Here is a 25,472-nt window from a genome sequence, read left to right as displayed (position 1 = left end):
TGATTTATATAATTTTTATCGTTGCTTCGTCACCTTTACAACAAGCTTGTAAGCTTGCAAGCTTGTAAGCATCGGGCATTCGAGGCATGAGCTACACAGCCAAACGTGTGGGTAGCGCTGACCAAATTTTTGCCAAAATGGCTTGTAATACTGTTCTGCTGGCATTTACTCTCGTTTCGGGCTTCTGACACTGAACTTAACATTAACAAAGTGTAAAAATGGCCAATATGTGTTGTTTTTTTCTTTTCCTTATTGCTGTGGGAGAGTGCAATCATTCAAATGCTCCAAGCAACAAAGGTGAACACCAAAAGATCAGTATTTTTGGAGGGGCGCTACACACGTTTGGCTGTGTTGCCAGCGTCCCAGCTCATTCCACGAAAGCCAGATCCTTACAAGCTGTACCTCGTTGTAAAAGTGACAGTGAATCAACGATAAAAATGATATAAAACACAATACAAATTGGTATTGGTAAAGGGGAGATATAATGGACCGAAGTCAAGTTTCTTTCTTTTTGTGCTGAGTTTATATACGATATCTCTGAAAAGGCATATCGTGGAGACATTGTATCGTCTCAACGACATGTATCACCATCTCGCCCACCCTTAGGCGGAGGCCTGTGTCCGGCGCTGGACAAGCCCATCAAGACGGAGTACATCAGCCCGGACTTCGGCCATCATCACGCGGCGCACGGCGGCTGTGGCTCGCCGCAGCTCCGGCCGGCCTCGGCGGGACCCTCCTTCACGCTGAACGGCGGCGGCGGCTCTGGGCCCCAGAAAGCCCAAAACGGCGGTCAGCAGGGAGGAGGACATCCCCCCCCTCCGCCCCGGGGCCTGCCCTGCTGGCCGGAGATGTCCCACGCCGAGCAGCTCAAGCAGATGGCGGCCAACCAGCACCACCAGCACCAACACGTCCACCAGCAGCACCATCACCAGCCCTCGCCAGGCGGGATGGGCGGCTGGCCGCCGGCGGGCATGGGCGGCGTTGGCGGTTTCCCGCAGGACAAGGTGTCCGTCGGCGGCGCGGCTGTTCCGCCGAGGCTGGCCTCCCAGAGCAAAGGGATCAACAACTGCCTCTTCAAGCCGAACGGACACAGCGGCGGCGGCGGCGGCCCCAATCACTTGGACATGAAGGTGCTCGGCACCAAGCCCACCTTGCACTTCAGTCCCAAGGCCCCCCCTCCTCCCCACTCGGTCAGTCAGCCTCTGCCGGGCCTGGCGAGCTCGCTGGGCAAGGCTTCGTCCCAGCAGCAGCAGCAGCAGCAGCAGCAGCAGCAGTCCTCAGCAGCCGCCCAGAGCGCGTCTCACTCAGCGCTGCACTACCAGAACTCACAGCAGGGCTCCTTGTGTCTGCAGGCCAAGCCTGCAGCTCAACACGGAGCAGGGATCAATTTCAAGCTGGCCCAGCAGCGACAGGTGAGGCACTTAACACTTAACTCTTTTACCGCTAAACGAGCGCTCGTTCTTTGATTCACGCGTCCGCCGCGGCATGACAAGCGTTCGTTATTTCACCTGTCTGAGCACTGTAAGCAGATGAGGGGTGGCGCGGGTGTGTACAGTATCAGCAGCTCCCGTAACGTTAGTCTCAAATCCGGAGCGCATATAAACAATAATGGTGGCGGGATCACTTCTTTGGTGGTTTTCCTCAGCCTGGATCTACTTTCTCTATTTCTATGTCTGAAAACTGATGGGGGAAGGGGGAGCCTCTCGCTCCGTAATGGCGGCTCCCATAATGTTGTGGATTTTCACTGCTCCATGAGTGATGCAGCTTTGTTTTACACAAGACCGCGAAAGGAAATAATGGATGGCTATTTTTCTATAAATTCGCAAAGGTAAGCTACTTTGATGGCCGTGAGCAGACTGTAAACAAGTTAAATGGCGGCAAAAGAGTTAATTAGGGCTGCAAGTAATTATACCGCTTATTTTCATTGCGATTCGTAGCATTGTTCTATCGATTACTCAGTAGATTCATCGAATAATCGAGAAGCTTGTTTAGTTTTGTTTAAAACTTTTTTTTGTTTGTTTATATCAACAAATCAATACACTGTTTGTCAAATCCCGCCCCATTCTGCTCTGTTACTAAGTAGTACAAAATACCCAGGGCAGATTGTTTTTATAGTGACAGTGAATGGGGGGAGGGGGTATTTTCATTGCCTCATTATTGCTATTTAAAGTACCAAAGGAAAAACATCTAGGTGATTTTAATAAAAAGGGAAGACAAAGGTACAGTAGTTAGATTGCAAAACAGGGGGTTTTCCCCGAAAATATATGTTTTAATTTGTTTAATCCCAGTGGGACAGAATCACCATGGCAGATTGTTTTTACATTGGAAATGAATGGGGGGAAAATATTTTTCATAGCCTCATTATTGCTATTTAAAGTACCAAAAGAGAAACATCTAGTTGATATTAATAAAAAGGGAAGACCAAAGTACAGTAGTTACATTGCAAAACAGGGGTTTGCCCCCAAAAATACATGTTTTAATTAGTTTAATCCTCTGAAGAAATCGGAGGAGAGTTACAGAGAGAGAAAGCGCAGTGCATCTTGGGTAGGAATTCTGTCAGCCAGCCTAATCCACTGCAAAATAGGCTGGCTGTCGTAATTCTGCCCATTTAAAATATATGTACCCAATCGAAACTCTTAGTTACATTGATATTGTTCATGTGAACTAGTCTGTTGAAGCTTATTCATTATAATGATCGAAATCGCTATGGTCGCGCGGGGCCGTACTGCACGCTCGCCGTGCTCCGCAGTGCGCACCGTGCTGAAAGACTGAAGCAACATTCTCCCACTGCACAACTCCACCCCAGATAGCAAAAAGTGAATGATTTTTTCTGGTTGGCCAGTCAGGGAGTCTCAGGGACCAATCAGAAGGCTGACAAACGGTCCATTTACCACTTAAAGGAGTAGTTCACTCCCAAAATGAAATTGAAAAAAAAAAAAATCATTTGGGGGTGAACTACTGCTTTAAGCATTGTTGTCTCCACCAGCCGAAGGCATGGGGGAGAGTATGTTTTCCTCTCCGTCCGTGCGTCCGTCCGTGCGTCCGTCCGTCCGTCCGTGCGTCCTCGCAGTTTGTGAGCGCCAAATCTCAGTCGCCGTTGGCCCGGTCGCTGCCAAAGTGAGCACACACATTCCCTGGATGCCAATCTAGAACCTCTGCCCTAAATTTTTCAAATGGGCCTTTTCTAGCGCCAACTAGTGGCCGATGTTTGCTAAACACATTTCTGTGCACTACTCTTACAGATTTTGTCCAAAAATCCTACAAATCGTTAGGCAATATCTCGACAGTCATGTGATCGACACGGATCTGTCCGATTTTGCATATTCCATCCTGATTGGCTAAGATTGGCTTCCAAAGTTTGTGGGATTGAGCTGTTTTGAACAAAATGCCTCAAATCACAAACGCAAAGTGCAATTATCATGAAATCGCGCACACGTTCCCACTAGGCCGAGGAAGAAATGCCACTTAATTTTTTTTATCAGCCTCATGGTGGCGCTATAACAGTCCGATTTGTGGTTTTACCTATAACTCCACCGATCAGTTTCAAACTTTGTAAGCGCACTCCCTAGAGGCTAAGGATAAACCTTTGCCCTGCATTTTTCACATCAGCCTTTTATAGCGCCACCTTTGGGCCGACTTATGTAAAACACATTTTTGGATATTACTCCTTGAGATTTTATCCAAAAATCATGCAAATCGGTACACAGTATCTCTATAGTCATGTGATCAAGTCCGATCCGTCTGATATTTCATATTCCATCCTGATTGGCTAATATTAGCTTCCAAAGTTTGCAGGATTGCTCCGTTTTTGAACAAAATGCCTCAAATCATCAACGCAGCTTGCGATTACCGTGACATTTGCCACACATATTCCCACTAGGTCAAGGAACAAATGCTACCTTTTTAACATTGTCCTGTTATAGCGCCACCAGCAGATAGACTTTAGCAAAACACATTTTTGGAACACAATGCTTGAAATCATGCATGCAGCGTCCGATTGCCATGAAAGATCTAAGGTGAAGAACATATGCCACCCTTTTTACATTGGCCTATTATACAGTAGCACCACCAGGACGCACGGCCTGGTGGAGACCTGTGCTCGGAAGAGCACTGCTTCTAGTTTTATACTTTGTTGCGCAATGGTGTCCTGCAAAAATAGTGAAAATAGATGATCTATAAGCTCTAGGTGCTATGTGATTTGTTGTGAGCTTGTAGATCGTTTATTTTCATTATCTTTGAAATGTATTTTATTATGGCATGCCCTAAACGGAGATCGGTTATTATGAATAATTAATGGGTGGGTGTCAAGGACCCCCAATTTAATAGCTATGCATTTGGACACAGCTGATATGGTTAAAGATCCCCTTGAACCCCCTGAAGGACCCCAGGCCCAGCATTGAGAGAACTACTGATGTAATGGGCATTACATTACACATTGTTTCTGATAAAGATAAAATGCATCAATTGAAACATTTATTTCATTAAATAAAGGTCTTCTAATGGGATTTTTATTGTTCAGGCTTCATCCTCTATCCCCTGCTTTATAAGCATTAAAAAATAAAAATCTAGGTTCAGGTTGAACGCACAAGCTTATCCGTGTTGCCTTACAAAAAGCCACTGGCTCCTTCAATTTCTACGTTTCGTTCTCAACTCTGCTCGTTTACTGTTCTTGGGTTCGAGGGCATCGTGCTGAATGCACGATTGGATGGCATATTTTGTTAGAAATTTTAATCGGGGGCCTTTTGGCAATGTGAAAACAACACAGGCTGATGATCTGGTAATGGGATACACAGCAGAGCTCAGTCCAAATGCCCCGCATTTGCTCCGTCGTCTCCCGCTCGTCACTCTTACTTCCTCGCGTCGCTCCCGGCGCTTAACCGGCTCGTCTCCGGCTGCGAGGAGGCGCAACGTGACGCCGTTTGCCCTGGGAGTTGCCGCTCCGCGTCACTGTTGAAGGTGTTGCCTTGCCCCCGCGCATCTTGGGCTCCCTCGCTGCATATGCATCTCTGCCTCCGAGCGCTTTTGACGATGACACAGACTGCCAGAGCGTGGTAGATTAATCCGTTTAGGCCTAGAATTATTGAATACTATAACCAGTGAAAAATAGCAGATATACAAGCTCACAGCGCGGCACCGAGTGCCGCGCTGTGAGCTTGTAGATCTGCTATTTTTGAAAAAAGTCGTGAAAATGTGTGCAAATCTTTGAATGTATGTATTTTCAAAGCGAACGTTTGTAACTCAGATTTTGCTTCTGGGTGGTCCCTGGAAGGAGATATTTTGAGATGCGGTTTCGTGGCCAAATCAGTTTTGGGGTCCTTCACATGAAAAGGTTTTAGAACCACTGACACAGTAGTCTCTCAAGAACGGACTAACTGAGCTCCATTTAAGTGAAAAGGACCTTTTCTTTGACAATGGCTGGCCAGATTATGTCAGAAACATAGGTTTTTTAAAAAAAACCTTAGAAGGATTCATAAGACACTTATAGAATGGGGTCAAAATTCGAATTTTCACAATTTTTCAAAAATAGCAGATCTACAAGCTTGCAGCGCGGCACTCGGTGCCGCGCTGTGAGCTTGTATATCTGCTATTTTTCAATAGTTAAAGCACAAAATAATGATACACAATAATGTGTAGGCCTACCCGTTCTAAATAGATTAACATGCAGGACTTATGATTCCTCCGCATGTCACCGCGGCTCTCCGTCAGGGCGTGGATTCCGTGCACAGCGGGATTTGCTAATTGGAGGTTGTTAGCTAGAAGGGACAAGTGCAGGGAAATGACAGTAATCTGCTTAGCGCTGGTGCCGGAGGTTTTGCTCGCTGATTTGTTATGATTCGGGAGATTCAGAGTAGACTGCCCCCCCCCACCCCCTTCCCCCCCTTTTTTCCACAAACGGTATCTGTGGCTGCCTTTGTGTGAAATGATAATTTGAACCATTAAAGAGAGCTCTTGTAACCTTGCAGATCAAGGGAAGTGGCTGGGTGATTGTGGAGAGGTGTACACACAATCACGACAAGGGCCACCATTATTATCTACAGCCGCCGTTCAGCGAAGAAAAAAAAAGCTAACAGTGGAGACATGTTTTTATTCTAGGTGATTGACTCAGTGCTTAACACTTTGGCCGCCAAGTAGATTTTATTGCGACCGAAGGTCGCATTTTACCATGTTAAATGTCACAGCTTGTCCGCGTCCGCGTAGATGTGCGTGTACACATTTTTACAGTCTATCTATGGGTTGGTTCCCTTGACACATCACTGTGACATCACAGGTGACATCATCTATGTAAAAGTCCATATATGGGTATTCCCCAGAGTCCCTTTTATGCCCATATATGAAGATCCCTAATGTCATCAAGACATGGCCCATATCTGTGTGGCTGATTCAGATAGGGATCTTTATGTAGGGGCATAACATATATTGTATGTTGTGATGTCATGGGAACCACTCTAACAGAATCTATATGGAGATCCCTGATGTCATCAATATTAAGCCCATATCTAACAGGACTTCATATGGGAATGCCCAATATATGGAGGAAGACAGCCCATATCTGTGCGGCTGGTTCAGACAGGGATCTCCATGTATGGGCATAAAAGGGATGTACTATTACCGGTACAGTACATGAATCTCCATATATGGGTAACTGGTCCGTTATACATCACTGGCCAGATGGCCAAGAATTGCTCGCCCATGTCGCCCTGAGGCGTCTTATTGCGACCGTCAGGGAGCAGTTTACTATGAAAACCTCCACCGGCCGTCCGTCCGTCTGTCTGTCACACGTCACACGTCACACCTTTGCCCTGCTCATATCTCTTCATCAGTATGACATCACACCACATGTGTACACAAACCTTTGTGTACGTTGCTGTGGCAACAGTCTGTTGTTGCTGGTCTGTTAGTGTACGTTAGCAACCACCTTAGCAACCATGGTTTTACCCTAGCAACCAACTGTTTACCCTAGCAACCAACTGTTTACCATAGCAACCATGTTTTTTTACCCTAGCAACCAACTGTTTACCATAGCAACCAGATACGCAGAGCAGGGATCTCCATATATGGGCATAAACAGGTGACATCACACTGATGTCAGATACTCAGAGCAGGGATTTCTCCATAATATATGGGCATAAAAGGGATTCTGTTAGGGATCTCCATATATGGGCATAAAAGGGATTCTGTTAGGGATCTCCATATATGGGCATACAAGGGATTCTGTTAGGGATCTCCATATATGGGCATAAAAGGGATTCTGTTAGGGATCTCCATATATGGGCATAAAAGGGATTCTGTTAGGGATCTCCATATATGGGCATAAAAGGGATTCTGTTAGGGATCTCCATATATGGGCATAAAAGGGATTCTGTTAGGGATCTCCATATATGGGCATAAAAGGGATTCTGTTAGCTGTTAGTGATCTCCATATATGGGCATAAAAGGGATGCTGTTAGGGATCTCCATATATGGGCATAAAAGGGATTCTGTTAGGGATCTCCATACATGGGCATAAAAGGGATTCTGTTAGGGATCTCCATATATGGGCATACAAGGGATTCTGTTAGGGATCTCCATATATGGGCATAAAAGGGATTCTGTTAGGGATCTCCATATATGGGCATAAAAGGGATTCTGTTAGGGATCTCCATATATGGGCATAAAAGGGATTCTGTTAGGGATCTCCATATATGGGCATAAAAGGGATTCTGTTAGGGATCTCCATATATGGGCATAAAAGGGATTCTGTTAGCTGTTAGTGATCTCCATATATGGGCATAAAAGGGATGCTGTTAGGGATCTCCATATATGGGCATAAAAGGGATTCTGTTAGGGATCTCCATACATGGGCATGAAAGGGATTCTGTTAGGGATCTCCATATATGGGCATAAAAGGGATTGTATCCCAGATGATGCCCTGTTAGGAGATCCACACTAACAGAATCCATATATGGTCCTACCGACAGCTGCTATAAGCCAACCCTGGCGATAAGGTCTGAGTCGAAGAAATGCTTCTTTCCTGGCAAGAATTGCCCCTTTATACTGTAGGGCTCGTTTGTGTATTGTATGACATCACGCCACATCATCGGCTGAGGACTGTGTGATGTCATCATATCTCCATATATGGAGACATAAGTTGCTCATGCCCAAATATGGGCTGGTGAGGTCAGACTTAGTGTGATGCGTAGGTTATCTCCATATATGGAGATTCAACTTCAATGAGTAACCATGGCAAACTGTCAACTGCCCGTATGTCTTGATAATTGGTAAAACAAACTTTTGGCCTATTTGTGGAGATAAGCGACCAACGGTCGCTTATCTCCCGATTAGGGAGTCCTCCCACCCTGAACTAAGAGTTGAGGCATTACATTTTGTATAACACGGTTCTATTGTGAAAAAAGCAGATCTACATGCTCATAACGCCTCGCGTTGGCGTTATGAGCATCTATTTTCACAATGTCTGCCTCTAATATTTGACAATTTGTCCAATGTTTAATTTGTCATTTTAGAGGTATTAAAAAGTACTTGAATTGTCACTTTAGAAATGTGCTATACACTTTATGTTGGTTTGTTTACTGTTGAGTGAGAAAACAGTGTTGCACATTAATTTAAGCTAGTAATCATCTGGGGACACCCCCGCCCAAAATCATTTGGGGGGTCCCGACCCACAGGTTGAGAACCACTGATCTAGTGAACCTTATACAACCATCTCTAGATGCCTGCCCCGTTCACTCTTTAGTCTTTAGTGTTAAAAAAAAGCAAAGCCAGGCCAACTTGTTATAGCTAGTGAAAATGTTTTTTTCTGGTAAATATTAAGTTTCAATGTTTGGTGTATCAATATAAATAGATTAAAACTGCTACAACTGGGAATAGGTTTCCCTCTCATCTTTGCTAAACAGATCTCCATTATGATCTGTTTTTTATGTCCAAGTCTTAATCAGCATGAGCTCACATGATGTCATGCAGACCTTCCTAACTGACTTGGCCGTGGAACCCTTTGTAATGATTCAGTCCTACAGACCCCGATTTAATCTCTGTCGGGCAGAAACCTCGTATCTCCATATTATTCCATATTTTTTACGTTAGTTTGTTTGTTTTTCCCCCCCGAAAATCATACAAGCTCACGTTGCATCGCTCAAAATAGAGAGACACCAGTTGGAAGGTGTTGAAGTCTGTGTGTGGGTTTTGTCAATGTGTAACCGATGAACCAGAGCTTGAGATTATGTAACCTTTTTCATTATTTATTTTTACAACTTTGGACATAAAAGGTTTCTTCCTGGTGACGACATGAAAAGAGGTTTAAATTCAATTGTCTAAAATAAAATGTCATGTACAGGAGAAATGGTGTCATAATGGTGACATTTAAACATTGTTATTATAGTCACTCATACAGTTGTTGTAAAAATCTATAGTTCACAGAATGATAGTGATTATTAAATTACTCTTCTAAATTGGCTCGGGGGCCCCCTCAAGGATTTGCGGGGGTCCCGACTCCCCCCACACGCACACACATACGTGCACACACAAGCCCCGCTTCGAAGCCCACTGGGTCATACCGTAATCCCCCCATTCCCCCTTTCATACACTGCCACCTATCTACGCCTTTTGCCCACTGTTGCTCTATTACAGGATGCTCTTAACAGGGGATTATGCTTAGATAAGCTTCTCTCCAAGGACATAACACTTGTAATGAAAAAAAAAAAGGCTATAGTATGCATTCATGAAGCTACAGTATGATGATAGCTTGTGGCTTTTGGCTAAGCGAGTGGTTGACACTGTACTCTTTGGGTTGCTTTGTCTTATCTCCAATATGTTTGTTGTGTTTTCTCGTAAATTAACCCATTTAGACCTGGAATTACACATTATTACCTTAACGATTATGTTATGCTTTAACTACCCAAAAACAATAATAACAGATATACAAGCTCACAGCGCGCGTTGCGATACATATCATTTTGGGGGTCCTTGACATGACAAGGTTTGAGAATCACTGATATAGCAACACAGTTTTTTTTTTTGTTTTTTTTTCAGAAAACTGTTAGGATTTAGAAGACATTTATAGAATTGCAGGCCTATATCAGTGGTTCTCAAACTTTGTCATGTCAAGGACCCTCAAAATCATATGTATTTGGTCGCGGACCCCCATCTCAAAATATTTTGTTCCAGGGACCCCCAGAAGCAAATATTTGAGTTAAAAATGTTCACTCTGAATTTGGGTCTTGCCTTCAGCTAGATGCAGAATAGATACACGCAGCTCAGACCCGTTTGGCAAACGAAAGGTCACTATTTGAGTATTATGTACTGTAAGTAAGTAGCTGACATTGGGACTTGGAGCGACAGAGAGAAGAGAGTGTTCCTTCTCAGTGTATCGGATTAGTAACGCCCCAGAAATATAGAAATGAAGTCCCCATGTGGGACACGTGGAAGCAGTGATGGACTTAATGCCACTCTGCTCCAAATGCACAGAAAGACGAAACAAAAAATCACAGCTAGTGTGAAGTGAGTGGAGCTATTTGTGACTTTATGTCATCAAGCGTCCCGCTGGCCAATCACAGCGTGTCCTGCAAAGCTTGGCCAATGGGACCCTGGGCGTACAACAAGCTTTGAGACGTTTGTGCCAAGATGTAGGACATATCTAGGCCAGATGTAGGCCACGCTTCGCATTTTTGGGGGGCCGGGACATTTTTGGGGGGACCGGACAAAGCCAGATGTTGGAGCTTAGCTCCGCTCAAAAAAACTTGATCTCGTTTGGGACTTTCATAGTCACATATTATTTCAGATGTGTCCCAAGGATGTCAAATACATCGTACATTTTAGGTGTGTTTCTCCCACTCTCCTAAAGGAGGGAGGTTCAGATGTGCCGTTTAACTTTCAACTCTTCTGTATTTACGGCTCTTTTCCAGAAAATGTCCTGGAAATGCATTTTTTCCACAGACTTCTTTCCCTGTTTTGCCTTTCTATTTTTATGGAGAATGGAGCGTGTTTTTTTGCAGAAACTCGCAAAAGGCAAGAAACCACTCTATTCCCACTGAAAAGCAGAATCCACCTTCATAGGTAGATATTAACTTCAAAGTCAGAGAAGGTCATAAAAATAGCAAACAATTGCTGATCTAAAAGCTCAATGTTCTGCTGTCTTGCCAATGGCAGGACGTGTGAAGTTTTGAAATTGCACATCTGTAAGTGCAACGATGTCTGAACTTACAATAAAGATGGCCTTGTGTCTACTAGTGTCCATCTGCTTCTAATATCTTTACTGACAGTCTGACATACCACCCACCCAGCGTCTACATTTCTCAATGGAAGAGTAGGGAGACCAGCTCCCACATGCTAACATCCTAGACCGCTGGTGTTAAATGTACAATAACGGTAATGGTTTTGATGTTGTATTTCAGACCAGGTACAAACGCCTACATTGAAAAGTAGAATGAAGTATATAGCATTGAAAAGTCCTAAATATTGTAATAACCCACCATTGCTGCAGTGGTGTCAGTTCAGCAAAAGCTAGGGTATGGCAAAGATTGGAGTCCTCATGAGGTCTCAAAATCGGGTTTTGTCCGTTTTTCCCCCCCCGGGTTTCTACGCTTTCTTGGGCTGGATATGGCAGCCTGGAACGGTTGTTCAGGTGCAGCTAAACTTGGCATGTTAGTAAACGTGCCACAGTTAACAATAATGCATTGCACCTGTGCAGCTGACCTGCGAAACCTAGGAATATACCATTTTGTCAAGATGGGGAGAATACGAGTGTGGAGAATATCATTATAATACCTTGTTAAAGTGACCATTTTGCATTTGTAGTTATTTTAACAACATAACCAGCACAGATAGACAAAGAAACATTCATGGATTTATATTCAAAAGTAACTTATTTTCCCCCATGGGCCCAGGGTATGGCAGCTGCATACCCCTGCCATACCCAATTGACGCCCCTGCATTGCCAATTATCCTGCCAGCATGCTGTGCAGGATTAGTATACGTTAACGACAGTGGCTCAGGAGGTAGAGCGGCCACCTGGGAAAATAGAAGGTTCCCGGGTTCAATCCCCGCCGCTCCCCCCTGATATGAGTTGAAGTGTTAGAGTTGTCCTCGAGCAAGGCACTGAACCACCTAACTCAGCGGTTCTCAACCTTTTTACACCAAGTACCACCCCAGAAAATATCTGTCTGTCCAAGTACCACCATAATAACTGATGTTAAAATACTGGTGCGTAGTAGACCTACCCTATCCTAGTATTCAGCTATGCACAGTTAACGCAGGAGGCCAATTTATTTCTTGAATTCATGGACATTTTTTTTTTTGTTTTTGTTACATTCCTAGGAATTTCCTATGCCAATAATTTGATGACCGAGTCATCGGACAGATTTAGTAGTACTGCGTCTGTGAACTTCTCGTGCAATCAGCTGCACAACTGATGATATTTCTATTGTGATCAATCTGTTCTCAAATCTTCTATTAACGACTAGGTGTGCTGTCATGTTCATTTCAGCATGGCTGGAAAGCCTTATTTCAACCACTTGCTTGTTCAGAAGAACTACCTGTAGTATAATATATATATTTCACTCCACTTATGTATTTTTTCTTCTTTTTTGGGAGACTCCTCTGTGTACCACCAGGGCTCAAGTACCACCAGTGGTACACGTACCACAGGTTGAGAACCACTGCCCTAACTGCTCCCGATGAGCAGCTTGGTGCCTTGCACGGTTTCCCCCGCCATCGGTGTGGGAATGTACACTTTGGGAAAACACTTTGGATAAAAGCGCTGTATAAATGCACCATTTGCCCCCCTTTTTTTTTTTACCCGTCGTTAATGTGAAGAGATTAAACCTGGCAGGCTTCTCTCTGCTGCAGTACATTTGGAAGAACAACACCGCCAGTGTCTGCTAGGCTAGGCTAGCCAACATCAAACATTTAGTTTCTCAACCTCGGTCTGATGGATGACATTGCAGCAACTACTTCTGTCTGTCCTGAGGAGTGGAAAAAGTACTCTTTTTTTTTTTCCTTTTTTACTTGAGTAAAAGTACCAATACTGCAATATAGAAATACTCCATTACAAGTCAGAGTCCGGAATTCAAAATGTACTTGAGTAAAATTACAAAAGCATCGGCATCAAAATGAACTTTAAAGTACCAAAAGTAGAAAGTACTCATTGTGCAGAATGTGCCTTTTCTCAAATGTATAAAATGTCTAAAAAAATCTTTCCGAATTGTGAGCTTGTAGATCGTCTATTTTCAAAAGGCTGAAGGGCTTAAGTGGGAAATAGTGCTTAAGTTTGATTAATTGATTGAAGAATGTATATGCATAGGAAAAAGTACAGTTTCATGACAGTACAAATCACTAGTACAAGGTCAACTAAAAGGAGATCCTAGTAAGCTTTTCGGCTTATTTACACAGGAACCACTTTGTATGTATCTCATATAACATTGAAAGACAGATGGATAGTACACAGTACTTTGCATAGTCATATCATCAATAACTAAATAAAAGGAAAATAAAATAAAAAGAAGTAGAAGATATTTACAGTGGAAAAGGGTACATGAACCCTAACATCCGTATATTCTGGGCATGACAAAATAGATTTGGCCAAAACGGACAAACATTCCACGAAAATAGCAGATCTACAAGCTCCCAACATAAGATTTATTTGGTGTAGAGGGGAAAAGGAGGGAGCCCCTGGTTGACTCGACACCACTCAATGAAGGATTAGGGACGATTCATACTCCACTTTTAGATAGGGTGACCAGACGTCCCGTTTTACCCGGGACAGTCCCGTTTTCAAGCTGCGTGTCCCGGTGTCCCGACAAATATCTCTAAAACACTAATATGTCCCGGTTTTCAACATTCACTGCAAAATTGTCCCGGTTTTCGGCAGAATTAAAATAATAGTAGCTGTTTTCAGTGGTTGCATAGACATTTATCATGTTCTTTTCATGAAAACATGCTCACCTAAACAATCAGAAAAAAGGAACAAATTCATTGCGTGTCTGAATTCAACGCTGAGGCTGTTTGTCAATCACTCACTGCCTGTTTGCAACCCTGCGGTTAGGCAACAGTGTTTTGCGTCCCGGTTTGAGTGGCTGAAAATATGGTCACCCTACTTTTAGAGCCGAATTTATTTTGGTTCGGTTCGGGAAGTCACAAAATCTCAGCAGCACCGAACAGCCAAATTAATGACGGTACACGCCCCCCCCCCCAGTATGAATCATCTCTTACATGGTTTAAGTGGTCAAAATTCACACGTGTAATTTGAAAAACCCAACACTTGTCCTCGCTGTAACCCTCTTAAAGTGACTGTGAATGTTTCTCGACCCGGGGCTGCCTGATATCGCGGCACCCACATCGCTTTTTTTGCATGTGTTATTTAGGCTTGTCACAAATCGTGACTGCCCTATGTGTTATAAGAATAGGACTAGCATGCATGCATGCATGCTACTATGGGTGAAAAACAAAATAATAAAAAAGTCAGGTCGCCCACATAGCATTGCAAGCAGCAGCACTGTGAACTGAAGGGAGCGCTTGTTTCCTGGGAAAGGGAGCCGTGGCCAAGTCCAGATGCCGGGGCCGTCCCAGGGGAGCGTGTGTGCAGAGTCCAGACTGGAAGGGGAGGAAGTGCAGTGTGTGAGAGAGAGAGAGAGAGGGAGAGAGCCGGCGGGGCTGGGGCCGGGGCTCTGGAGCGCTGTCAGTTAGCCTCCATCGCACTGCCGCGAGATGGGAGACTTAAATCAGCTCCTTCTCCGAAGGGCCCGAGCCACATGTGGTATTCATTTACGACGAGCTTGTGAAGAATGAGAACGGGAGAAGTGTGTGTGTGTGTGTGTGTGTGTGTGTGTGTGTGTGTGCGTGCGTGCGCGTGCGCGTGTGTATGTGTCTGTGTGTGTGGAAAACAGCTTCATGACACGTCAGGATGACAAAGAGAGGATTACTCAGATGTACATGCTAACAAAACACTCCTCATTCTGGGTTTTTGTGTGTTATGCGTGTGTGTTATTTGTGTGTGTGTGTGTGTGTGTGTGTGTGTGTGTGTGTGCGTGTGCGTGTGTGTGCGTGTGCGTGTGTGTGCGCGTGTGTGTGCGTGTGAACTTCAAAGACATAGAGAGAGCCCAGCCCGGGCCGTCCCGGTGTCATGTCAAGGCGGCGCTAGGCTCTGCGGTGAGAAGAACTTGCGTAATAATGGCCATAACTTCACATGGTTCCCGCCGGGGGACTGTGAGAATCGACAGTGAATCAAAACGCTGGAGCGAAGGGAAAAAAATGAAAAAAACGCTGCTGCTAAGATGTTTTGGGTTCCTGGCTCAAACCTCAATGCTAGGCTTGGGTTGGTTTTTTTCGCGGATTGAAGTCAGGCACACTTGGGTGTTACGGTTGTAAATGAATACCGGGGTTATGCGATACGGCTTATAGCTTCTGATGAGAGTTCAGTTCCCACGTCTTGTCAGGTCACGCCGTGTGATCCGAAAAAGAAAAAGCTGTACAACTTACGATCCACTTTCACCACCCTGGCGTCGCTATTCATGTGCATGACATTTCTACATCGGTCGGAGAGGGGAAAATAAGTTAAAATAGCTGATCTACAAGCTCACAACGAGTTGCGATGCGCCCACTTGTACGATGAAGTATAATAATACGTCTTTGAGTGGTTATGATCCGTGATCAACGAAAACATCATCGACATAATATTTTAAAACAACCCCGTCCATTCACGTTGAAAAGCAGACAGGAGCTTGCATTGTGCTGCGTACATCTCTATGGGCCGTGTGAAACCCAGTGTGGAATTCCTCTCTTCTCATGACGGAGAGCCCCCCTCCACACCCCTCTCTCTCTCTCCCTCCCACCCCTTGCCCACCCCTGCCTCTCCCTCACCCCCGTTTCCCTCGCACCGTTCTCTCATTTCTCTAAGAGACCTCCAGAGTCGAACCAGCCATTACAGAGTCATCATCTCCAAAGAATCTGCATGCAGAGTACCAGCTCCAAGCGGCCCCGAATAATCCATTTTGCCCCTGGAAATGTTTTAGATGAGACCCTAACCTACATACTGTGTGCCTTAGCTAGTGTAATACATCTTGCACACCGTCTGTTTGTCTGCTTGCGTGTAAGATGTATTGTTTTAGGCTCTGCAGTGTCCTCTGCTGCACTAGTATGTGAGAGTCCTATATCGTCGTTGTCGGGTGGAAACCTTGTATCTCCCAAGTTTAAAATTTGTACGTTTTTCGCGTTTTTCTGCTTCATCAGACAAGGCCGTCACACAAAAGTAGTGAAAACAGCAGATCTACAAGCACACAACGCCTCGCGGTGCGAGGCGTTGTGTGCTTGTAGATCGGCTGTTTTCACTAGTTTAAATCATTTTAAAAATGATAAATACAAAACAAATGGTTTTGGACATATAAGGTTTCCACCGACAACGACAATATATGACTATTTACTTTTGTCATTGTAATGTTTGGTTCTTGTATGTGTAAGTGTATCTACTTCTGGCTAAGTCAACACAGGCTAATAGCAGACATTGTATACACTGAGCGTCTGTTAAATGCCTAAATTGCAGCCCTGATCAGACATTGAATTTTGTTTATTTTTTTGTTTATGTGAATTAATTTCCTTTTTTCCCTCCCTGAAAAAAAGAAAGCTGCTACCCGGTATTGATTCTTAAGTCAACATTTACACTTGGTCTCGCCCCGGATACACAAGCTCACAACGCGTCGTACTGCGACGCGCTGTAGAGCTTGTAGATCCGCTGTCTTCCTTGCACGACACCCAACAACACGCAACCAAGTGCACCGTAAATCACCCTCAGTAGTAGTTAGACTTCCCGTCTCAAACAGCAGTGCTGGTGAAGAAAGAAAGCTGCCAACGGCACTCATAAAGCAGCCTAACAAGATAATCATTTGAAGTATAAGTGAAAGGGCCGTTTGCCTTTGATTGCCTCCATCTTTTGCGAGGAGGTCTTTCTCTGGTAGTAGCAGCAGAACGGTGATAGAAAGTGTGTGTGTGTGAGCATCAGTAACCAAAATGGTTTTCTTGTGGGGTGGGGAGAAGGTGCCTCCCTCCGTCGGGGGTGTTACAAGGGGGGGGGGGGTGGGGGGTTATGGGGTGGGACTAAGTTACTAGGGCCCAAGGTGGAGGGGCCTTAATTATGTTATACTTTAGCTATTGAAAAACAGCAGATATACAAGCTTGTAGATTTGCTATTTTTGAAAAGTCGTGAACATTTTTGCAAATCTTTGAATATATGTATTTTTTATATGTATTTTTGTATTTGTAACTCAAATTTTGCTTCTGGGGGTGGGGGGGGGGTCCCTGGAAGTAAATATTTTGAGATGGGGGTCCGTGGCCGAATACATATCATTTTGGGGGTCCTTCACATGAAAAAGTTTGAGCACCACTGACATAGAAACATCGTTTTTTTAAAGAAATATTCAAAAAATAGCAGATCTACAAGCTCGCAGCGCGGCACCGAGCTTGTGTATCTGCTATTTTTCAATAGCTAAAGCACAAAATAACGCATCAGTGAATCCTCGTACCCTACAGCAGGGCCCAGAATTTGGTGCGACGCCCCTGCCCTCCGCTGCTTAACACAACGGTCTTTATAGTAAAGAAGAGCTTATTAAATGGAGGTAGTCATGGTGCGGAGGCCTGGCCATTCACTCCTCTCTGTCGACACAGCGTTTCCTGCTGTCTCGGGTTCTTTCCACTCTCTCTCTCTCCCTCCCTCTCTCTCCCTCGCCCTCTCCCTCTCTCTCTCTCTCTCTCTGTACAATTGTCAGGGGAATAGCTCTGCCTTGAGGAGGACACTCACTCTTTCCCCCAAAACAGCCTCGTGCCAAGTCTCCCTTGTTCAACTGCAGAGGGAGTAGCCTTATATCCCTTCACCACCAACAACATTCTGGAGGGTTTTGGAAGGGGTTTGGGAAATCCACTGTGATAGAGCGCTGCCCTCTAGTGGCGCGTGTGCGCCATTGCGTGGTCTTTTGGTCTTGGTTGGCACGCATTTGACCCACTCACTCCACTCACTCGGGTGCAGCACTTTGCTGCGGTGGGAAACAGTGGTGATGGTGCCTGAAGACTGTATTGCACTAACCAAAGCATTCATATCTGGCCTATGGGACTGAATCCCATTAAAGTCAGCTGAAATTAACTCAAATAGAAGATGTGCCATGCACCGTGGCTCTAGACCAGCCATCCCCCGGCACCCGGGCTCATAGTTTGCCTGGCAGTGCATCGTGGGTTTGAATCCCGCTCCTATACTATATTATTGCGTGACTCTCCCCGTCTTTCTCTCCCCGTTTCCCCTCAATCTACACACTATACGACGCTATAAATAAAGGCATAAAAGCCCCCACAATATATTCCAAATCAAAACAAAATATGAGGTCAGTGTGCCACTGACCTCGTAGGCCTATGTCCAAAACTGTTTCAGGATTCAAATTCAGAAGTATGAAAAATGTGCAGATCTATAAGCTCAAAGCGTGTCTTTGTGCACGCTGTTTCGAGCTTGTTGATCTGCTACTTTTGATGCTTTTGTGTGACGCTGTAGTATGTACAGTACAGTAGTCATTTTTACAAAAAACTAAACAAAACAGTAAGTTAGAATAAGAGGTTTATGCCTGACAGCAACGATATGTACAAAATTGTTTAATTTTTATTAAGGTTGATTCTTTTTTCTATAATCGATTAAATTGATTAGTTTGATTAACTTACACTCAACCCATTCTGTGTCTTTTCTGCAGGGTATTCCCCCCGGCCCACGGCTGCCCACCAACGGTAACATAGGGGGCTTGTCCAGCCAGTCCAACCAGTCTAACCAGTCCAACCAGCCCAGCCAGTCCCAGCAGCAGCAGCAGCAGCAGCAGCAGAGACCCCCAGCAGCAGGCAGCCAGCAGCAGAAAGGCAGCCTGCAGACCAAAGCGCAGCCCATCCAGAGGCAGCTCAACCAGCAGCACCACACCATTAACAATTCAGTGAGTCACATGTTAATATCCTAGACTAGAGCAGAGCTTTTTATCTGCATAATGGAAGCTAGCTCCCTCTGGTCCGCGTGCTCGTTTTTGCCAACGGGTCTGAGGCCCTAAGCTATAGATATTCTGCATCTAGCCAAAGTTTAGGCAGGAACATTCACGTCAAGAAGATTTAACCATTTATTGCATAAATTGAATACAATCATTGCATAAATTGAATACAATCAAGCCGATTTAACCATTTATTGCATAAATGGAATACAGTTAATCTTGGCGTTTGAAGGGCTCCGCGTTCGGAGATGCTCCCTGAATTTTGTGCAGGCTTTTCTGAGCATGCTAAGCAAAATCAGGGAACGCATAACAATAAAAATCGGCCTTGGTTTAGTGATGAAAAGTGCAGAGTCATCACTTTTCACATGTTTCTGGGGTCCGTTTTAGCCCAAGGAATGTTTTTCATGCAAAACGGATGCTTGCAATGGATTCAGAATCATGAAATACCCCTAGTTAGACCCCTCATATGCTACTTAAAGCAGATTAATTTTTTGCTTATTTTTCCTGTAATGTAAAGTTAATGGGACACCAACTCTAGCGGCTGATTATGAAAATTGCTCAACATATACAAGTTAGCATCCGGTGGTTTTTACATGCTGGGGACCCATACTCAACATTTCTAACATAAAACTTTAGGGGACTCAAAATGTCCGGGTTCACATTCTGGCTACTAGACTATAAAGGGATATTTCACTTTCAAAAAAACATTTGGTCATTTTATCGTCTAATCAGGCTTTTATGAACACCCTGAACAGTTTTTAATGTGCTTCATTCAATATTTAGATATTCCTTCTCCTTTCTTTCTCTTTCTCCTTCTCCTCCCCATACACACTCATTGTACCTTCAAACTCCATTTTAACCATGATAGATTCATTAAAGACATGCATATTTTTTTCTGGTGACTCATACTACCCTCCTAATAGTGTTTTTTCAATAACCTTTTTTGATTTATTTTTAATAATTCTTTGGGAAAATGGAAAAAAATAAATGAGAGCAATAGAGAGTTCTATGTCCAACGTTTTCTGCCAAAAGAACGTTGGAGAACTGTTTTCGTCCATGCCTTACCCCTTATCCCTAAACCTCTTTTACTATTTTGAAAAAACATTTTAAAATACTTCAAATAGTCGATCTACATTGACACGTTTTGAGCTTGTAGATCGGCTATTTGAAAACGTCGGTCGGGTAGGGTCGGGTTCGGGCATAATTTGAGAACTCTATTTTGTACTCATTTCATTGAGACATTATAAAATGTTGCTACCAAAACAAAGGCCGTTTTGTGGTGTTGAAAGCCTTTTCGCTGCGGTGGGAAGCCTCTCAGAACCCCACCTTTTGTGTCAAATACACTTTTCTTTTGGCCAGAAAATAAATGCTACAGTATGACCACCAGGCAGAGAAACTTTGATTCACTACATAGCAGGTCATTGATTGATTAATTGATTGATTGATTGATTGATTGATTGAAGACTTTATTAGAAGTTGCATAGGCAAAGGTACAGTTTCATGACAGTACAGTTCACTGGTACACGATCAACTAAAAGGAGATCCAGGAAAGCCTTTTGGCTTATTTACACATATGAAACCTTTTTGTAATGGCATTACAATAGCATATAGCATTTGTCATGTTTTATCTGAATAATCAAGAAGCATCCTTTCTTTTTCTTCTTTTAAAGGTGGTTGCACACTGCACTGCGTGTTTTTGTTGCGTTTTGGAAATCCAAAAGCCGTAGGCCAGGGAGAGAGAGAGGAAAGAGAGAGAGAGCAAGGGACTCAGTGCGACAGCTGCGAAAATCGGAAAAAATCAACCCTGGTCCGAAAATAAATACGAAACGGGCGGCAGTGTGCAAACGTGATTGACATAACGTGAGGTTGATTTTTTTTATTCACGCACTCCGAAATTCACTCCGATATTCGGCCCGAAAAACGCAGCAGTGTGCAAAGACCTTTATACCTTTAAAACATACTTACATAAAGAATCCCAAAATCCCAATCCTCTGCATTGCCTTTTGCATTCCAGGAAAAAGACAACACACAAGAGCAGTTCAACCGTCATCTCACGCGGCCACCACCCGATTACAAGCAAACCAGAGGCATCGTGGGAGTTCAGCAGGGAAACGCCTTTGCAGGTATAGTGCTTCCTGTATGTGTGATGATGCTGATAGAACTATGGGGCTTTTAAGCCGTGACATCATTTTGTAGTCAGACCTCCAAGCAGATTTATTGTCAATATGTGCCCCTCGCTATTTCAACAGATCCGAGACAAAAATAACGACTAAAGTATAATTCTACCACTTTCCTGTCAACAAGAAAGAGAAGACAAATTAGTAAATAGTAAAAATAGTAAAAAGATTCACGGGCGCTGGGGCCTATTGGCCCCAAAAGCTCTCCTCTGCCTACAAAATGATGTCAGACTTAACAGCCCCATTGAAATACTGCCTCCTGCAGGCACGTGCATACATATACATCAAAGAAGGCTTGCCCCTTTATCCATCTATAAAAAGTGCCCTCTCCAGACCATGAATTCAATTTTTACTATGGTGAAAGAACTGTACCTGAAGGCAGCATTCAAAAGAATTGCCTTGTCCAAACTCTCCTGAACTGCATCTTATGTTGAAAGAATTGCCCTCTCTGTGTAGAAATCCATGCCGTACACCACATCTCCAGTATTGACTTGATTATGCCTAGTCCAGTGTGGTATCAATCACCGAAAATAGCCGACCTCCAAGCTTGGAGGTCCGCTATTTTTGATATTTTCACCAAAAGGTCCTTTTAGAAATGTCAGCCCCTGCCTCTCTAACATTCTCTGCACGTCCCTGGCCTCCTGTATGTGTGCTGGTGCTGATAGAGCTATTGAAAGGTGGTGCAGGGGTAAAGTACCTGTGTCCACCACTAGGGGGTTTGAATCCACTGCGGTGCCTCCAGCTTGGCTGAGCATCTATCTATAGCGTATTAGTGTTTCTACCACTTTTTCGAGTCACGTGTTCAAATACTGGATTCTGATTGGCTAAATTCCGGAGGTTATGAGAGGACAACTGCCGCAAAGTTGTGTGTCCGAGATCAATGCGCCTCAGTGTACATCCGGGGACTTCAGGAGGTAGTCGGAACACCTTTCCCCCAACCAACAAATGAAGGTCGCAGCGGTCCTATGTTTACTAACGTGCGTACTATCGTCGCCGATTTATTTGGATCCAATGCAATCCGCCAACTTTAAAGCCCCTTTTCTCTGAACCTATGCCTTTCTGGAAGCGAACAGCCTCTATTTACGGCCGGAACGGTGCTTTTAACTGACGTTAGCTTAGCTGTAAGCTAGACGCATGGATTACTATGGAGTTGGCGCCATCTGTTGGTGAGTAGAAGATGTTGTTTGTGGAACTATCTGCTGTCTCGCGGAAGTTTTATAGGCAATAATGATTGTAACTTAAGATCCTTGCAAGTTACAACTATGTGTTTTCTTTCATGTATACGGGAAAAAGTGGTAGAAAAGCTATTTACCACTCGGGGTCGGCATAATGTCCTGAGTGCGGGTGTTACACCCTCACTGCGGACATTATGAGAGCATAATGTCCTCTCACTCGGGGTAAATTGCTTACTTCTTTGTTTAATTTTGGTGGAGTGTGTACAAATAGTAAAATAAATATTTGCACACTCTCAGAGTTACAGGCCTGTAAGGGTCCAGATTTGGACCTTAGAGTTAAATGAATACTATATTGGGGTCCTAGAAATAAAGACTTTATCCACTAATCGTGTGTTTGATGTGTTCAGTGCTTAATTTGTCAATGATTAGGTGCCAGATCCCAGGCTGTGCGCTCACAGACTGTGTGTGTAAACTGTCGCGCAGGCTACAATTTACATTTACAAAAATATACATTTGTATTATTAACAAAATTCTATGACACCATGTATGTGTGTATATAGCTTGTCTATTGTGTTTCACTGTCACCTATGAAGCACCACATCAGAAATTATTTATTAATTACAAGAAATTGAACAAAAACATGAAAATATAAAGTAAAGAAAAATACTGCAGCCAAAAAGGTCTCTTTTCAGAAGGATGAAAACATAAATGACCAAATGGCACTATTTAGATTGACAGGGAAGGTCCCGGATCCAATCAAATAGGTGCCGGTTCCAAATATAGAGGTGGGGGAACATGTTCCCCCACAAATTAAGCACTGGATGTGTTATCCAAATGTGGGTCTGCTCGCAATGCACCTTATTATAATCCTTTTTTTTTTTTTTTTTTTTTTTTGGTGTGTGTGTTTACTTTCAGGCCTAAATGCCTCCCAGACGCTGAGCAACGGTCCTCAGAACGACCTCCAGTCCATGTCCTGTCACCTTCCCAACGGCGTCGGGCCCAAAATGACCTCCATACCCGCCGACAGGAGGTTTGGCATGGGGACAGACTGCCACCCGGCCTCCTCCTGCATCGGCCAGTTCCCGCAGCAGCAGCACAGCAACCAAAATAGAACGGGGCTGAACCAAAACAAGCCCCGATTCCCCGGCGCCAACAGCATCCAGGCCAACTCGTTTGGGATGAACAACAACAGTGTAGCCGGCGCGCCGCCGCCGCCGCTGCACCCGAGGGAGCAGCAGTCGACCGGGGCGCCCGCGCAGCAGCAACAGGCCCTGGGAGGCCTGATGTCCAACGCCAACGCAGGGTGGGCATCGGGCAACAAGCAAGGGGTCAACGCCGGGATGGGCATCAGGAGGCTACCCAACCCGCACCTGTCTCAGGGCGCTCCGCTGGACCTACCGAACCACCCTTACCAACAGCAGAGGCACATGGCTCCTCCGAACCAGGTGGCGCCGGGTGGCATGGGGATGCTCCCTCTCAACCCGGCCATCAGAGGCGCAGTCCCGCCGCCCAGACCCGGCCAGTCTATGATGAGCTCCGTGCCGGCGGTGGCGGGCAGCCTGAGCCAAGCCTCTCCCGAGCAGAGGGTGCCCGCGGCGGGGAGCTTCTCCGTGGCGCCCCCCGGCCCCAACCTCGGCGGCGGCGGCGGCTACCAGAGTAACCGGGCCAACCGCTTGACCTTTGACTTTCTCCCGGACGGAGACAACACGGTTCCCGGGATCAACACAGACTCTGACTTTATCGACTCCCTGCTGAAGTCTGGCTCTGGGAACGATGACTGGATGAAGGACATCAATCTGGACGAGATTCTAGGCAGTCACTCCTGAATCGGGAGTCTCAGATGGCCTCAGACGAGACCAAATTAATCTGATCGGTTCTGGGATTTGTATTGTTTAATTATCTCGGTCAGCCACGCCCCAATATCCACTGGAAGATCCGTGTTTCACGGTCATACTTCTCCATATCCTCGACGAGTGTACTTTACTTTATATTTGTTAAATCGGAAGGGACAGCACATATTCATGAACACGGCATATAAAAACATTGCATACAGTAGTGTTGATGATGCAGTGAAAATATGTCGATAACACTAGATATTACAGAAAGAAATGGGTACATGTCCCTGACATGTAACAATCGAACAATAGACCACAAAACAATATAAAAGTAGGCCTATTGATGTATACAAAAAACCCATCTCAGTGTCTGCATGAAAACTAAAATAACAGTTGGATTTAATAAATAAAAAGTGATTGTTAAACAAGTGCTAAATAGCATTTAATCTATGTGCAAAACTATCTTAAGAGTGGTCTCAGGTTTGATTCTATAGCAGCCACTGGTGTAGTTGCACTGTGGCAGCAGTTGAAAGGCGGTGTTGACAATCTGAGGGCAAATAAAGAAATGCAGTGAAGTTCAGTCCTAGAGTTCTCAAATTCTGCCCGAATCCGACCCTACCCGAGCCAACCTGACATTTTTGGGCCGGGTAGGGCCTAAAATGTATGCTAATTAGTCAGGCCGGGCGCTGTGAGCTTGTCGATTGGCTGGTAGATTGGCTGTTCAAATTGCCACGGTATAAAATAGTGTTTTTTGTATGTTTTATAAATTATAATATAATTTATATCTGCAAAGTAACTAAGGCTTCAGATAAATGTAGTGGAGTAAGGTACAATATTTTGATCTGAGATATAGTGGAGTAGAATTGGAAGTATTGGAAATTGGAAATAATCAAGTAAAGTACAAATACCTCAAAATCGTACTTAAAGGAGTAGTTCACCCCCAAAATGACTTTTTTTCTATTGATTACTCATGCCATGGAGACTAGAGTTCAATAATATTTTTGGGTTTTTGTCACATTCCTAAGATTTCTTTTTGATTTGAGTAAATTTACCCCGGGTCCCCATCCGGAACGAATGATAAATTTATTGTTATCACATTTTTGTCTTAGGAATGCGACAAAAACCAAAAAATATTATTGAACTCTAGTCTCCATGGCATGAGTAATCAATAGAAAAAAAGTCATTTTGGGGGTGAACTACTCCTTTAAGTACTCTACTGTTAGTAAATGTACTTAGTTACTTTACACCACACTGTGTACATGTATGGAGAAGTAGGAGCGTGAAACACTGAGCTTCCAG

General features: G+C 44.3%; 1 protein-coding gene across 1 annotated transcript in view; it reads left to right on the top strand.

The window, feature by feature from the left end:
• maml2 (mastermind like transcriptional coactivator 2) overlaps positions 1 to 25,138 on the top strand; it is a gene marked incomplete at its 5' end in the record, with an annotated part of 148,250 nt that extends 123,112 nt beyond the window's left edge. The window contains 4 exons of the mRNA XM_080732385.1: positions 607 to 1,412; positions 18,708 to 18,938; positions 21,001 to 21,109; positions 23,254 to 25,138. Coding sequence (XP_080588511.1) covers positions 607 to 1,412; positions 18,708 to 18,938; positions 21,001 to 21,109; positions 23,254 to 24,164 — 2,057 coding nt within the window. The 3' untranslated portion in view covers positions 24,165 to 25,138. The remainder of the gene's footprint in view (positions 1 to 606; positions 1,413 to 18,707; positions 18,939 to 21,000; positions 21,110 to 23,253) is intronic.
• Positions 25,139 to 25,472: the final 334 nt, after the last annotated feature.

This window comes from Nannobrachium achirus (assembly GCF_963921795.1).
Source record: "Nannobrachium achirus genome assembly, chromosome: 8".
Lineage (NCBI taxonomy): Eukaryota > Metazoa > Chordata > Actinopteri > Myctophiformes > Myctophidae > Nannobrachium > Nannobrachium achirus.
Note: the sequence above shows the minus strand (reverse complement) of the source record. Positions and strands in the feature narration are given on the sequence as shown.